Consider the following 16,550-nt stretch of genomic DNA (forward strand, 5'->3'; position numbering starts at 1 on the left):
TTCAATTTGAAGAAAACAAATTGCCTTGGCAATAAAAAAAAAAGCCTTTCTTTAATGTCTTCAATCGTTGTTTTTAAAGTATTGGTTCAGGCACCGTTTAGGCACCGGTATCGTTTTAAAAGTATCGTTTTAGCACCGGTATCGGAAAAAACCCAAACGATACCCATCCCTAGTTAAGACACTTCTGACTTGTTTTTATTCAAGCCTTTCGTACTGGAAGTAACCCACTGTGGGTATTCAAGGGAGAAATACGTGAGCATATCAGGACAAAAGGCCTCTCTCCTCCAAGTAAGCTGGAGTATTTGGTGTTTGATTCCCCCCCCCCCCCCCCCCCCCCCACCACCACCACTGATGTAGCTCAGTCAATTTGGATTGGAGTGAGAAAAAGAGACCGACGGAGACAGGAGGGAAATCAATTAGAAAACGCCTGTTTGATGTCTGGTTGAAACGTAATAATTAATCTCAAAATTAATAGAAACTCCATTGGCTGAAAAGTCAACAACAACAGTTGTGTATCACTGCAGCACATCTGTGTTTCACTGTGAAGCATTTTAGTGGCATTTCATGTGTTGCATTCCCAAACTAACACATGATACTAACACAAGAAGAATAAACCTGCAGAATATTTGTGTGTGTGTGTGTGTGTGTGTGTGTGTGTGTGTGTGTGTGTGTGTGCATATTTTGGCAGTACATAACTGTTCGAGGTTACGCTGTGTAGACGCTGCATCACGGTGTCTGGTGTCACGGTGTCCCATCACAGTATGAATGTGTGCAATTAAAAGTGCGACACGTACAAATTAGCCCTTGACAAATCTCTTTTTGCAGCATACATGAAAGAGCCTATATCTAGTACAAAGCTGGTGGCTTGTAATGTCTGATAAGGAAGTCGCACACATGTATTTAATGCATTTAACACAACCACCCAGGGGACTGTCGAGCTGGCTTTGACAATAATTCAGCCTTTGTGCTGTTTGTTAATTGAAATTCTCAGGCAGCACCTTTTTCAAATGAATCGCTAACATAACAAACTGTGTGGCACTGGGCATTACGTTTTACCTCTTTGTCCTTACGAAATAAAAATATGAAACATCTAGTCTAATATTATTAAAAAACTCCACATATACAATAAATTAGTTTTCTTAAGAATGTATTACACAAATAACTGATTTTGTGTATTTTCAATACAAGCTATAAAGATAACAGTTATTGTTATATTATGCAGTACATTGTAGATATAGAATCTACAACCAAGTACAACGTTACATCTCCATATATGTGTGTTGCATGTATTGTATGTAGTACAGAGCACCAGGAACGAGTCCTCAGTGAAACACAAGGGCAGCCGTAAAAATACAGTTTTTCGAATTCTATTTTCCTTTTTTTTTTCTTCTTTTTTTTTTACAAAAGTTGAGAATTATTTTGAAACCAGACTGAAATTGAACTTTTGCCTCAGGGCATGAGCTGTCTTGAGTCTTTCCTCCCCAGTGCACCTGAGCTCCGTAGCGTGGTTCAACACTTCACCACATCACAGTGCATGGCTGCTGCTGCTGCTGCTGCTGCTGCTGCTGGAGATATCATAAGTCAGTCTAGCAGGACTGTCTGGATGTTTCTGTCTCGTTGGTTTCAGAGTACATTGTGAAACTGAAATGAGATGTGCTCACTCTGCATACTATCAATCTGTTGGCTTTCTGATTGAGTTCTCTATCATATCTGCAAGAGGTGAAACACTATTGAACACGGCTAGTGGTGTGTGTGTGTGTGTGTGTGTGTGTGTGTGTGTGTGTGTGTGTGTGTGTGTGTGTGTGTGCGTGTGCGTGTGCAGAATCCAAGCTTCGTATGTGTTTCTTATTCAGTAACGATGCTTTTCAAATGAATGAGTAGCGCATATATTTAACTGGCGATATGATCTGTACAGATTTGACACAAATCACCGTCTTTGTTTTGCCTTTTGAGCCGTGACCGTGCTCGGCTTGTCTGGACGTGTTTGCGTTAACGTCATATTTCATCAATACCTGGAAGGCATAATGACCATCTGGACTCAAGGGTGAACTGATAATAGCTTCTGGTGGACAAAGGTCACTGTGAACCTCACAAAACACATTTTTTGACCATAACTCAAGAGGTAATTAGCCGATTATGATCATTTCACACACATTTCTAATAAGATAAAAAAAATGATGAAGCGACGACACGCATTGTGTTCTCACTGAAAAAATTGTTCTGCACTTTCAGACAGAAATATTTGATTGTGGCTCATAAATGTTACACAACTACCCCTTTGCCCTGAGCGCTTTGTAAGGTGTGGGCAGCCATTGATGCCGAGTGAGGTGGACAGAACTCCCCCGGAGGGACAAGGGTAGGGCAACGTAACCGCATCCCGAGTTTTGTATTGGACCACTAGTACATGTCAGTGCACACGTAATCCTAAAACATAACGTAAAATCCTTCTACTACATGAAATGCTGAGAAATTTAAATCATAGTTTTATGGGTAGAAGAATGCAAAAGCCTGTTTGTTGAACACAAACAACAGATAACTGCCGTGTCATATGAGTACAACAGCTGGAATAACTAAAAACTGAGTATATGTTCTAACTCTATAAGATGTAATGTGCTTTACAAGTTGGCATTTGCAAATTGTACACCGCGACATCCCTTTACCTGCTTTTAGTTCACACTGCAGACGGCCATAGCATCAGGACTAAAATCTAGTGGGGGGTTTAGTTTACACACAAGGAGATGCTAATGAATTGCGAGACATAACAGGATTATTGAAATCATTGTAGAACGTGGTCGTATGTAGTTCTGTGCTGTACCTCGAGCAATGTTGGCAGCATTTTGAATTCTGTACATGGTGATTAAATAACTGCTCCGGTGCCAGATCCAACTGGCTCATCCCCCTCATGCTGACTTCCACCTGCTTTGAAGGATGTACTTCCTCTGGTAGCCAAAGCTCTTTTCTAACCAAGCATCACATCCAGTAAGTACAGTATCATATAGCATGGGTATGATGTTAGGAGGCCTTGTTAAGGGAAAATTGGGAAATTATTTAGCAAGGAGGTAAAAAAAAACAGGATAAATTCAATAAGTGCAAAACTAAAATTGACCGATTTTTAAATTGCCATCTATCACTGTTGATGTGTGCAGTATGATTATTAAGTATAATGTTTGTACTGTGTATGGACAGACTTAAGCTCCATGTTACCAAACACAAATAGCAACAACGGACATATCTTCTGAGGGCTTCCAGGCTACACTCCTCTAAATAGTTTAAAGTAGCCATGGGGAACGTTCGCTGGATCGCACGGAGCTGGAGCTATGGTGTGAGATGAAAGTCTTTTCTGATGTTGCACTCTTTGTACTGTACTGGTGTGTTATTTGTTGGTCTTGTGCTCTGTTTATGAATCACATCAGACAGAAAATATGTAAATGACCTTTACCAGCTGTACTTACTTGCCCTCTAGCAAACCTACTGGAGCCTCTCTGCCCTCTTAAGACTTTTTGAATTAGCGGTGTTTATGTTTCTGCTAAGTTTTATGAGCCAGCTATGGTTTTTCCATTATTTGAACAACATTAGGCCTGGTATTAGAGTAGTATCTGGTCCGTTACCACATGATTTGTTTAGCTGCTTATATTATTTGGCTTATTCATAAACTCAGCTCCCAGTTTATTACCTAGTGTTTGCACCGATGTCTGGCTTTGAACTTGACTTCTCCGATGTGGAAGGAGAGGCACTGGAGGGTGTGTTGTCAGCAATTATCAAGTATCACAATGTCACTTTTTTAAGATTCAGTCCAAATATTTGACATTGCACCACCTGCCTACTTACAGCAGGTCAGTTGAAGAGCAGGTTCTTCCTCATAGCACCTACAAAATAATACACAAGATCTTTTTTATGATAAGTCGATAAACTGATAACAAAGATTTAAACACAGGAGCTATAGTGGATGAAAAAGTGATGATATGCTCTTCACCCTTTGTCTGATCATTGAATCGTAGGGAGAGACCAATGCTCATGTAATATTATTGTATCCATCACATAGTCGTGTATTGTGGATGTTGTTTTTCATACTTACAGTACACCACCCTCACTAACGCATACATACCAGTATGTACTGTGTTTGCCTTCCACTTGTTTTTGTGTTAAGTACACTTCTACACACTTTCCTTGACTTTGTGATGTCATCAGACTGGGACGACCCGGGGTGGACTGCTACTGTCAGCATGAGAGCGGAGCGGCTGTTCTCCAGCTGCAGTTCCTCATCAATGAGGTAAGACAAACTCCCATTGCAATGCTTTCATAGAGCCGCTGTTGTCACACTCTGAACTGTCATACGTGTTGTCAGCAACGTCGTCTCGCTGTCCACTGGGACGCCTTCTTCTTCAGGGACGTTAAGAGTCAGCAGCTTGTTACCCAAACGCAATAGTGTGACTTTCTTTTCTGTTTGGTCTTTGTTCAATAGTTTCTGGTTGACAGTGGAGTTGAATTACTTGACTTAGTAGTAGTGGAGTTCAAGATGTGTGGGACAAATTAATTTTATGATATTTTAATGGGACATGATAAAATATCACCAAAGACCTTTTGTCCCCTCATTTATGTAGCATCTATTAAAACGATGGGACGTTCCTCTTAGCTGCTCGCCTGTTTTGATTTACAGTAGCTTGGCTCATGCAGATTTGCACATTGAGATTTTTTTTTTTCTTTTACTTTCATGACAATAACCCGCATTGAATTAAAAAAAAAAAATTATATTGAATTGAGATTGTTTGTCGAATTTTAACATAATTAATTAAGGAGTTTAACAGAAAACATATATCGTCAATAAATCAAAATAATGTGAGTGATTGGTAAGAAAACAAGAGAGTCTTATCTCTAAATATATATCAGTAGAACAGACATCAGTTCACACTGTGGAAAACACTGCAGGTGCGTGAAAGCAATAAATAAAAAGTGAACTTATTGGAGCACCTTTGGTCGTGTTGTGATTGCAGAAATGATGAATTCAATTTCACACTGTTGGTGTTGTTTCTGACTGTAGGTGGGTTTGTTTTTTCCAATTCAATGGATTGACTCTGATGGATTTCATTTCAGAGACGTGTGCCTTCAATGTGTCAAACTTAACAGTTTGAGAAGCTGAAATGTTTTCTAAATTGCTTATTCAACAATCAGTTTTCCAAGTGCTGATGTTGCCAATGCGCGGCAGCTGGCTTCTTGCGATGTCGAGCGAGAATGGTGGGATCACGTATCACATATCACGCAAAAATCCCTCACATGGGTTCTGTGTAACAAACCATCTGGCGGGTCGGGTTCGGTGCCGTCCTCAAACACATCTCTGTCGAAAGAGAACAGCCGGAGCCAAACCGCTACAGTGTCTACCGGCAATTTCTATTAAAGCATCATGACCATGCGATCGTGACTCTCAGGACTGTTCCTCTCTGCCTTATGAAACCGTTTTCCCTCACTGCTTGTGCTTCTACTGACAGACCGGTACTGTGTGGGTTGACACATGGCAGTGCTCTGCGTCAGTATTTTAGAACCTTTAACAGCAGCTGTCTCACTGTCATATTTTGTTTAGGAACAAAATGCTGTAGGTGTATCGGCAACGAAAAAAGGGCCTTGTTGTAAGTTCAAGAGCAGGATCACAACGCCGTCTCTCTCTCTCTTTGTGTTTCTTGTTCTCGTCTCTCCTTCATTCTGTCGTAATCTACGCACTCTTCCTGACGCTCTCAGCTTCTTCTTTTTTTTTTTTCTCTTTTCCCACTCCATTTCTTTTTCAAGCCCACTGGCTCTTTCAGCCCACTTCTCTATCACTCATTGGCCCACTCAATGAGTGTGAGGTAAATGGAGGTGGGTGGGGCTGAATAGGGGTGTGCGTGTGCTGGCGTGACAGGTATTAGCTTATGTGTGTGGGTATAGGTATATCTATAAGCACCTGCATGTTGAGTATCTTAGCAGTGTGTATTTGGCTCATTTTGACGTTTCACAGATAGCTTTCTCATCAAGTCGGGGTAGATGGTTGGGTCAAACATGCACAGGACTTTCACCCAGGAGACTGTGTTTGTGTCTGATGTGAAACCCAATGTCAACATCGTTTCATTTAAATTTACGTCCGTACCTTAAATAACGCAACAGACATACCTATTTCATGCTAAAACCTGATGTTCTTGCAGGAACGTCTTCAATCGCGCACACAGAGGAATGAGCTGCTGGAGTGCAGACAGGCCGACGGTGTGCGGCGTCTACACGAGGCGTTAAAAATAGCACTTCGCGGACTCATCGTGAATCAATTTTATTCGAAAAAAAAAACATTTGTTGGGAAAGCCTGTGAGTGTGTGACAGAGGAATTGTGCTGCTTCAATGACACAGCTCCGTGCTGACTGAGAGAAGTGCTCCTCCGGTCGCAGACGTCCCTCGTGGGCTCCAGGTTGAGTCATCTTTCCTCTCGCCCCGTTTCCGACTGGAGCTTTCAATACTTGCAATTTCAGAGCCCCAAAAAAAAAAAAAAGGTAATCGGGACAGCTTCAGCTTTTAACTAAACCTAACCAAGTAGAGCTGTTGCCTGAATGTAATGTAATGTAATTGAAAATGCAGTTTGGGTGCATTGGATCGTAATTGTGTAAGAGGCAGGGTTGTGCTGAATCGGTATGTGGGGTCAAGTGTGTCTTATTGTTAGATAGCCTCAGTGTGTTTGTGTGTGTTTTGTGTGTGTGTGTTTGTGTGCCACTGACACAGTGTTGTCTGTGCATTTGTTCTTGTGGTATTTAAGAATTTATTTATGGACTTAATTGCTTGGCGTTCTGCATACAGTGTGCGTGTGTGTGTGTGTGTGTGTGTGTGTGTGTGTGTGTGTGTGTGTGTCTACATGTGTACATCCACACTCCCCGCTGCTTTCCCTTATATTGAAGAACAGAGCATCACAGTGACTTCTGAGGCTCTGCTCATTGTTCGACAGGGACTTAACGCGGCGCTGTAAGTCGATGCCCTCTCTTGGATTCAGTGTGTGGGCTGTCGGCGGCCTTCGCTAATGGTTGTACTTGCATATTCAGACCGGCCTCTTGACATTCGCTGAGGTGTCGTGGCATATTCCTGTTCGGTGTAAGAGCTCACTAAAGAGGCCGGTTCTTGCAGGTGCCTGTGAATGATGAGCTTGTGCATGTGTTGAGGATATGTATATTCTCTCCGCCACGCAGAAGTCACACAGTTCAGAAGTTCTAGTTGTCAATCGTTTTATTATTCAGTCATAATCTCTCTTGCCATTTCATGAGGAGATTTTTTTTTTTTGTCTGTCGCTGTGCTGTGCGGAGGGTATGACTAGGCTAATTAATGTGTTTGTTTACCTATTCTGAATTCATTATTTTTGCTCGATGAATAATACATCTAAAGAGTCTTGAGGGGGCTCTGCTGAGGGTTGCTGTCAGATGAGGTCAGATAGTGGATGGGGGGGCAGGGGGGGGGGGGGGGGGGGGGGGGGGGGGTGCTTAGGGAAGGAAAAGGTGAATTGTTGTGCAATGCTGAGGGCTGTATTAAAGGAGGGGTCTGCAAGAGCACTCTAAAGATGTATGTTCAATATTTGCCCTTGAAAGAATCTATAAAAATCTCCAGAAATGATGAGATCAGTGATTCTACTTGTGTGCTTTCATTAGGGAAGTATTACTGCTTTGACCCTGAGATCCACATGGACCCATTTTGTGTCTTTTTTGTGCCGATTGAATGGCGAGCGTTTCTGCTCAAAAAGACCCTTATTGTCAATATTGAAAAAGGTTTTTATGGGTACCCATGAGTGTCCCCTTCACATACATGCTCACTCTATAATCCAATGCAGTTTGGGGCACAAAGTATGTTTTTTTTGTGAGAGTGATATTTTTGCCTTATGCTGTATTAAATGTTTCTCCATACTCGGGTCCCTAAACAGCCTTGGAATTGCATAAATTGGGTACGGCTTCAATCAGCCTAATAGCATTCATGTGTAATGATGTTAGTCCCCATAGCTAGCTAGCATGATGCGGTTGGTACCTATGGACGCCTTAGGTCGTCTTTCATACGGTACCAATGTCTTCATGGCTTTAAAACTGAACAGCCTCTTAAAGACAGTAATGCCAGAAATCTCTGGGAAGGGGTCCAAAAATGATATTTTCCAAGCACTTTGCCATCTGCTGCATTAATGAGGTGCATAGCAACAGAGAGCAGAGTTGGGGATGTACTTTAAGGAGCAGACAAACTAACCATTCCTCTGAACTGTTGATTTAATGGTTTAAGCTACAGGGGAAACTTTGTTATTGAATATTTTTAATAAAGCCCCTTGTCCTCGAAAATTCTCAAAACAGAGACTTGAGCGCAAATGTTCTCACCTCTGATGCATATTTGTTTTAAGAAAAAGAAAAAAATCAGTTTTACGATCCAGTCTTCTAAGTTGTTCGGTCTCATGTTCAGTGGTAAAGATCTCCTAGAGGACCAACAGGACCGGCCGGAGGACAGACGGAACAGATTTCAACACGTCCAGTTTAACGCGACACACCTCAGGGCGTTCTCTACAAGAGGGATCAGACCACACACTGGTTGATCTGTCCCTTAATTAACCAGTAATAGATCATCTGACGCACACAGTGGGTATTGAGTGTTATAGATAGTGACCAAATCTATACAGCGGTACACTAATATGAAAATGTTCACTGTGTAGACTGTATGAACGTCCTCTTTGTTAGAAATATGAAATACATTCCTTTTAGGTATTTATTGTAGAGATGTATAAAGGAAACCAGCAGTTCACTAGACTACTTATCCTCTGTTTTTTTGAGCATATATATACTCATAAGCGCACCTGAAGTCATCTTCTAGATGTTTTTGTTGTGCAGTTTTCTCTTGGCCCTGCAGATTGCCCTTTTACCCACGCTGTGTACTGTAAACGCACTCGGTCGTCTCGTCCGCGTTGCCATCGAGACATCGGGATAATTATACCATAATGGAGTTGTGGACCCGGCTATCGCCCTGTCGTCCTCTCCCGTTCTCCTACCTCTCCTGTCTGGTATGAGTTTCCATTAGCGGCTGCTCCGCCTCCTCTCACTGCTTCAGGTGACAGGAAACAATGTTCAAAATGATCCCTCGACTGTGAAATTAGATTCAATTTTAATCGTTCAAATTACCCCCAGGGTGCCGTTTTAGGATTGTTTAGGACAAGACTAGTTTTAAACTAATCGGGGCGCAAATATAAAAGCGATTTATTCAAATCTAACATGGAAAAACAAAAAGAAAAGAAAAAAACACATCGAAGCCTGTCTCATCTCCTATGTTCCTTTATAAATGTCAAGTAATCATCAATCATCAGTCCTATTTGACATGGCTAAAGAGAATCATGATCTCTTTTATACCAGTGGAGAGAAGGGAGTCAAACTAAATAGGGTCTTCATTTAATCTGTTGTTCCTTTTGAATTCATTTAGGACGATTATTTATGTTCGTTTCATAAACACGGTTTTCACTTTGCAAATAGGCTTTAATGAAGAAGCATCATTGCAGTGAGACGTGAGAGTCACAGGTGGTACTGAAAAGTGAAGGTCATTCATTTAGAACTTGGAGGTAAAAGGAGGATTTATTCACAGATCAAGCATTTTTACGAGACAGTTCTCAATCCTTTTATTGTCTCAATGTCATAAATATTTGTTTTCTCTCAAGAATAATCACATTTATGGCTAGTTTGTCTACTGACACAGGACTGTCTGTGTGTTTTCTATAAGAATAACAGTTCTGAAAATGCTTCCACACACGTACAAAATGCCCAATTTATTATATAGTCATATTCTTTCTATAGAGAGTATTCAGGGGGTGGGGAGAACACGTTCACCGATATGGAAATCACTGGGAAGAGCGTTTTTATCCTCCCTTGCACTGTACAGTCTTTAATCCCACGATTAAGTTTGTAATCTAAAGCTTAGTCTCCCTGGGCCCCAGTCTTTACAGTGATGCCCTATTAGGAAATCCACACTGGGAATTTCACCGTAATTACAATCCTCAGAACTTGGAAACCAGCCGACATAATTTGAAAATAAGTTCCCTCTCACGATTTCCATCCAATTTGATATGATTCTATGTGATTTTGCTCTGAGCCAGGACAGTCATCCATCCATTATCTGGAGACGCTTATCGGACGGAGGGAGGGATTGGGGCCGATCTCAGTTTGCATTGAGAGGAGGCGGGGAACGCCCCGGACAGGTCGGCAGATTATCCCAGGGCTGACACGCAGACGTCAACCCTTCACCCTCGCAGCAGCAGTCACACAGACGTGTCATCAGTTAACCTAAGCTGCGTGTCTTTGGAACGTGGAGAACATGCAAACTCCACACAGAAATGTCTGAATCTGTTCAACTTGCTTTATCTGTCTATGGACTGTTGTGGAACTGTTATCTGAAGCAGTCTGTGGTTAGAGTTAGAGCTGAGGTAGGCAGTATATGTTTGGTGTCATTGGGCAAAAATTCCATAATCACCTTTCAGCATGTTGTAATTCTAGTGTTACCCCAGGGTGGGCAGTTTTCTGGAAAAGGCTTTTTAGATCACAGTCATCAGAAAAAAAAACAATCAATCATCACTTATGACTCTCTGTCTGTATTTTCTCTTTACTTCTTATTTTATTATATTATACTCTTAGTCTGATACTGAAACACAAGGCCCCCTGTAGCGTATTTGACGACCTGGTTGTTACAACAGGTTATTTACTTTAAATGCCTCAAAATAATGTCATATGTTGAACACGAAACCCAGATTTTCCTTTCAAATGTTAAAAAAATCATCTTAATTTCTTCAAAGATGGCCGTCTTAACAGTTGTATAAAGCATGAAGTGAATTGCATACACTTTTATTTTTGTGTCTTAAGCTCTGGTGTTTGGGCTTTAAAGTAAACATCTATTCATGAAACATTGTTGGGGTAAGTGGAGGGAAAGCTGTTTAAGCTCTTACCTGTGTACTTGTTGTCATTGTGACCAAACGCACCTTCGTCTACACAAGTAGATCGTTTGGCTCTTCTTGCGTTTGTTACAGCTACAGTCTTGTGCTTACAGTCTACTCAACCAGGACTACAGACATTGGGTTGAATAAAAAACGACAAGGTGTCCTCTGTGTTCGCATAATGACTCATTACTAATATTTTGTCTCTGTTTTTTTTTTTTGTACCTTTAGGGGGCGCTGGTCACAGCCTGTGCAGACGACACGCTTCACTTGTGGAATCTCCGTCAGAGGCGACCGGCTGTCCTTCATTCACTTAAATTCAATAGAGAGAGGTAAGCATCAATTCCGCTTGATAAAACAAACACACACACACACACACACACACACACACACACACACACACACACACACACACACACACACACACACACACACACAAATGAACACAAACAGGGACACCCTCAACCACATCATGCACACAAACTCCACACCTTGCTCCAGTGGAAGATGGCTGTGCCTGTGTGAGGTCAGTACATTCTATTTGACACAGCCAGTGAGGGATAAGCTCCCCAAAACCCCGCCAAGTACAGGAGCCCAGTATATAATACACAGTATTGGCTATTATACTATATTCTGTATCCAGTCATTTTCAGCACCTTGACAGCTCTAATCAGAGATCTGAAAGAGGTGTCTCTTATTTCACAGATGTATCGCTTTTAGAGCTCTTTTCCTAAATCCCCGATGCCACTAGTGCCCTCTAATCCCTAGATAGGCCCCCCCCCACTCATCCCACATCCCAAAACCACCCAGCACACATCTCAGCTGCAGCATCGGCATCAGACGGAGCTTTTCCACCAGGAAGACACATTTAATCAGTTCAGTCTGGAAGACAGTGAAGCAGAGTGTTGACAGGACGAGGCCGGCTCCTCTGTCCTGCCTCTGATCCCTTTTCACACTGCTTGACAAACCTGAGGAGGAGGATCTGCTGGCTCTCTCTCTCTCTCTCTCTCTCTCTCTCTCTCTTCTGTCTCAGCTGGCGACCCCTTCTGCCTCGTGTGCCACCCCCAATAACACCACCACAGGCTGTTAGAGCCGACTTCTCAGTGGTTATTAAGCAGCTGAGCCCATCTCCTTTGACATGTTGCCAGCAACCCCAAATCCTCAAGACACACAACACAGTTTTCACATGGCTAGAAACATCAGCGGAGACAGCTGGTGGTATATTTTAAAGGGATAGATGGGGTGTTTAATGTGCTTATCCATAGTTCGTCTGACAATACATGTAGATGGCGACGACTCCAGTTTGGAAAAGTAGACCGGAGTCAAAGCTATGTAGTGCTGTAGACAGGGGCTGCAGTAAGACTCCACCATTAAACTTTAATGGCAAATAATGGATTCTAGATGCTGATGCTTGGTTTTTGGAAACATCTTCCCTCATTTCTTCCCTGTGAAAACCTTTGGGCCTTCTGGAGGTACACGGTTGACTCAGTTGTCAAAGTAAATAATCTCAAATGTCCTCCCTGAGCATTCTCTGAAACAGGATGTTCAATCTGGGGGGGTGGTCACTGCAGTTGTTTACTTATACAGAGCACACAAAGCACAGCTCGCTATTTGTGTCCACGGGGCATAATAGCAAGCTATTGGTGTGTGGTAAAACAAGCGCTGCTGTGTCATGGCAGGGGTTGCAATCTTTTGCAAAGTCTGTGTAAACAGATTGAAAACCGTGTGTATTGTTTCTGCCAGTGTTCTACAAAAGGGCTCTCTAAATTTTGCCATAAACCATCACATGGTCAACATAAGAGGACACTCTGTTTAATATCAAGGCATATCATGGCTGAGCGTTTCGGATAGTTCAACAGCTGGATGTGTGAGTAAAGGTGCAGGTTGGTGTGTCATATTCCTGAAGCTTTGTCTGCTTGCAATAAATAAGGCTTAAATGTTCTGTTCATGTTCTGTTTTAGAATTCACCTGAGAGATAATGCGTCATTGTTCACCTCTGTATGTGTGGATATTTTATGCTCTCCTCATTTCATAACAGCAAACGAGAGATTACACGCAAAGCAAAACACGAATACATTTAACGTAGCAGTAAATAGATATTAGGAGGAGGATTATCCTATAGTCCTCCTCGTATACTTTGTGAAAATGTTTAAAATGCTTCATAAAGCATAAACTTATATAACAGATGCAAATGTAGGATATTTTCTGTTTGTATTTCCTGTCTCAGTTCACACTTTTTGTCCTTCTTCAAGGGAAACTGCAACTAAAAGTAGATTTTCCAGCTTGTACCTCCTGAGTCATGGGCAAGGACATTTAATGAATACGACTATCACTAAATGTGATGGAATATAATGTGCATTCAAAAAGCAAATGAGGTGTAGTAAGTAAGAGTAAGACAATGTCATCGTAGGCGTTCAATAAAATTACGTTTGGTAACTTTCCGTGACCAGCAGTAATCAAAAACGCTGCGTTATGACTGAGGACACTGAGCCGCTGCGTCTCTGTGAGCCGCCGTCTGATATATTTTAGATTTTATTACGTTTTCTTTATTCTATTCTTGTTCATGAAAATGCAGGGTCACAGTGTTAATTCAAGTCTTACTTTTGATGAGTACATGTGATTGCCAAACGCAACCAGATTGCAATTACAAGTCAAGGACAGCTGAGTCACAGGGCATAATTCCTCTCCACTGAAACTTTCCATCACAAGAGAGCAGAAAGCTTTCTCGCAACGAAAAATATCAATGCTATAAAAAAAGCACATTAAACACAAACTCGAACCAAGGCCACTTTCATAATGCAACAGAGCCTTAAAGGGTAATGGGCTGAAGGAGTCTTTTAAATCCGTGTACGTTGTTAGGGAGAGAACTTTTTCTCTCTGCGTCTCAGGGTTCAAGTCATTAGTGTCTGAGAACTTTCGACATTTTTTAGGAATTTATGTCAAACCTTGTTCAAATTTTAATGACTTTTAAACTAAGGGAATCGTGTAGTTTTAAACCCTAAATGTACTTTCAGACAGCGGCAGGCAGCGGCTGTTGCCTCTATTGTTTCCAATGTAAACATGCCGGCCATAGAAACAGAGCCAAAAGCGTCGTACCGTAAGGCCAGGGGCAGAAACGCTAACAATCGCCTGTAGCTAGCTAAAAACATCAGATTCCAGCGTGTCAACGGATTCTTTTTGCACCCTATGCCTACCAGGAGTGCAGATGATAACTAAAATGATGATGGGACAAGTTAGCTGAGCTGTTAGCAAGCTAATGCTAGCTATGTGTTAGCAAACAACCGTAGTTAGCCAGGGCACTTGCAAACATGAAACTACAGATTTCTGATTCATCCACATTCCACCACAACATAAGTTTGCATACTGTCAAAATGCTCTAGCTTCAGTTAGCCTAAATCCAGTTAGCCTAAATCCAGTTAGCCTAAATCTGACATTTGAGCAAAATGCTCAAAACACACGGTTTTCTCTATCAGTCTCTATGCTGTCAAGGAAAGAGAAGGCAGCTGAAAACACATTTAGTCATTTTGTTTTCAGAAATCACAACTGTGCTGGATGTATTTAATTACACAGCTTAATACTTTACACTTTTTTGTGGTTATTTTATTCATTTATTCAATTTGTATGGTGTACTTTTTAACATTTTTGTGGTGTGCCTTTCCCTGATCATATTTACACATCGATTTTGCTACTGCATAACCTCAATGCATTAAACCTTTATGAAATCACGCCAGTCCATTTAAAAATGTCCAACTCAGAGAGTCCAAATATTTTATATTTTACATTCATAACCTAGCCGCTGGACCTTTCACTGTGTGATGCACATGCCCACACAAACACGTGGAGGCAAAGGTTAGGAATAATGTTCCGCATTAAAAGTGTTGAAAACCTGTTTCAGCGGCGTTCTACCTGTCTTGTGATGCAGTGTAGGAAGCAGAACCGCTAGCTCTCAGTGGCAGAGCAGTGAATCATGCTCCAAGATAAAAGGAGAAAAAAAGGGCATCGTGAGTCATCCGTCAGAGGCCGGGCAGCGACATTGCCATCGAGCAACGTCTCTCTAGACTGAATATCTGACAATTAACACCCTAACACCCCGAAGAATTCCCCGAGAATAACTTCCCAATCACTGGAAATGGTGTCGGGAATTGTTTTGTGATTACTGTCAGTATCTCGTGTTCGCCCCCCCCCCCCCCTCGACTGTCATGCTGTTGTCACAAAGAATTTTGAAGAATCTCAGTCCAAACAAAAACACAGCACAATACATGAAACATCGGGACGCTTTTGTGTAATACAAAGAGGCATTTGAGCTAATGTAAGCATCTGTGTTTTTTGAGCCTATTGTGTGTCATGTCTCCTGCAGAGGAAATGATGAGGCCAGTTCCCAAGATGATGTCACCAATTCAATTCATCTCTCAATCTTTTAACTGAAGAGTAGTCGCTCCTGGTCTTGCAGTGGCCGGTCAGCCGGCAGCCAAACCCACGTCTCCTGCTGCCCTCTTTAATTGATAATTATAAAACCCTTTGATGGAGCCTGGTCTGACTGTATGAATCAAAACTACTTCTACTATCTCCAAATTTACATCTGTATCTGTAATCATCACTACTTACCTCCTTCCTCTTTCTGTCGTCTACTCATCCTTTCTCTCATTGAAGTTTTCCCTTTAACCCATGTCTTTTATTGGATCCTTCCTGTGACATTTCATATAAACGGTCAGCTCATAACGGAGGTAATCAGTGCTAAGAGGCTTCTCTATAGAGGCCCCATTGCTTTCACTGGGAAAACATTATGACTCACCGGGTTGCTGCAGATATGCTTTTGAAATACGGCAATTTAGATGAATAACTATCAAAAGTTTTCCACAGTGATAGGACATTTGCACAGTTAGATGTTCACTGTGCCTAATACAGGTTTTGATCTTGTCTGTTGCTCTCTGTGTAGAATGAGACCTACTAACCTCAAAGGTCAGTCACTTCCTCAAACAAATGAATTATGTAAATTTGGTGTGCTCAGACTAAATGCGTGTTGTAAAAGAAAGAGGACTGTATAATCCTCTATCGCTCGCACCCTCCCCTCCCCACCCCTGCCAGTTTGAATATTGTCATCTCCCCGAGCCCCTAAAATCCTTATCGAATTGTCTGCCATCTCATTTGTCTGCTATCTAATAATCCTGCCGCTTGCTGGGTGGGTGGATGTGGGGCTGGAGCCCGGTGACCCCTCCCCTTCTACGAGGTAATCAGCTGTGACAGGAGTGACTTGGTGTGTGCTGATCTTTCTTCGACGGTTAGAGGGTTATGAAGATGTCGGTTGCTAATGTCAGAGCAATAATGGTTTAAGCTGCCGCACACGGTTATTTTTGATATGCCACATAGTATTTACCTTGCATGCCTTCATGGTTATTTATTTAGATTCACTTTTAGAAATTAGGGTTTATAAAAGACCTGAGAAATGTGAAATCACAAAAGGTTTTTTTTTTTATCATGCAGTGTTTGAACAGACGCGCAATCACTCAGGTATGTGCATAGCAGGATAAGAGGGACATTATATAGGCTGCCGTAGTATTAAAGAAAATATGTCCTGCATTTAAACCAGAGCAGAGGCAACCATTGATTTAACACTGTG

The 16,550-nt window shown here is 41.8% G+C and overlaps 1 protein-coding gene across 10 annotated transcripts in view; it reads left to right on the top strand.

The window, feature by feature from the left end:
* The window catches only part of stxbp5l (syntaxin binding protein 5L), a 101,893-nt gene that overhangs the window by 29,072 nt on the left and 56,271 nt on the right, over positions 1–16,550 (top strand). For all 10 annotated transcript variants that reach the window (XM_068701396.1, XM_068738294.1, XM_068738303.1 and 7 more), the window contains exons 2-3: positions 4,189–4,270; positions 11,165–11,265. In XM_068701396.1, the coding sequence (XP_068557497.1) occupies positions 4,189–4,270; positions 11,165–11,265 (183 nt within the window). The remainder of the gene's footprint in view (positions 1–4,188; positions 4,271–11,164; positions 11,266–16,550) is intronic.

The sequence above is a fragment of the Cebidichthys violaceus genome, unplaced genomic scaffold (assembly GCF_023349555.1).
Source record: "Cebidichthys violaceus isolate CVI_PGR_0920_01 unplaced genomic scaffold, fCebVio1.0.p SCAF_11, whole genome shotgun sequence".
Classification (NCBI taxonomy): Eukaryota; Metazoa; Chordata; class Actinopteri; order Perciformes; family Stichaeidae; genus Cebidichthys; species Cebidichthys violaceus.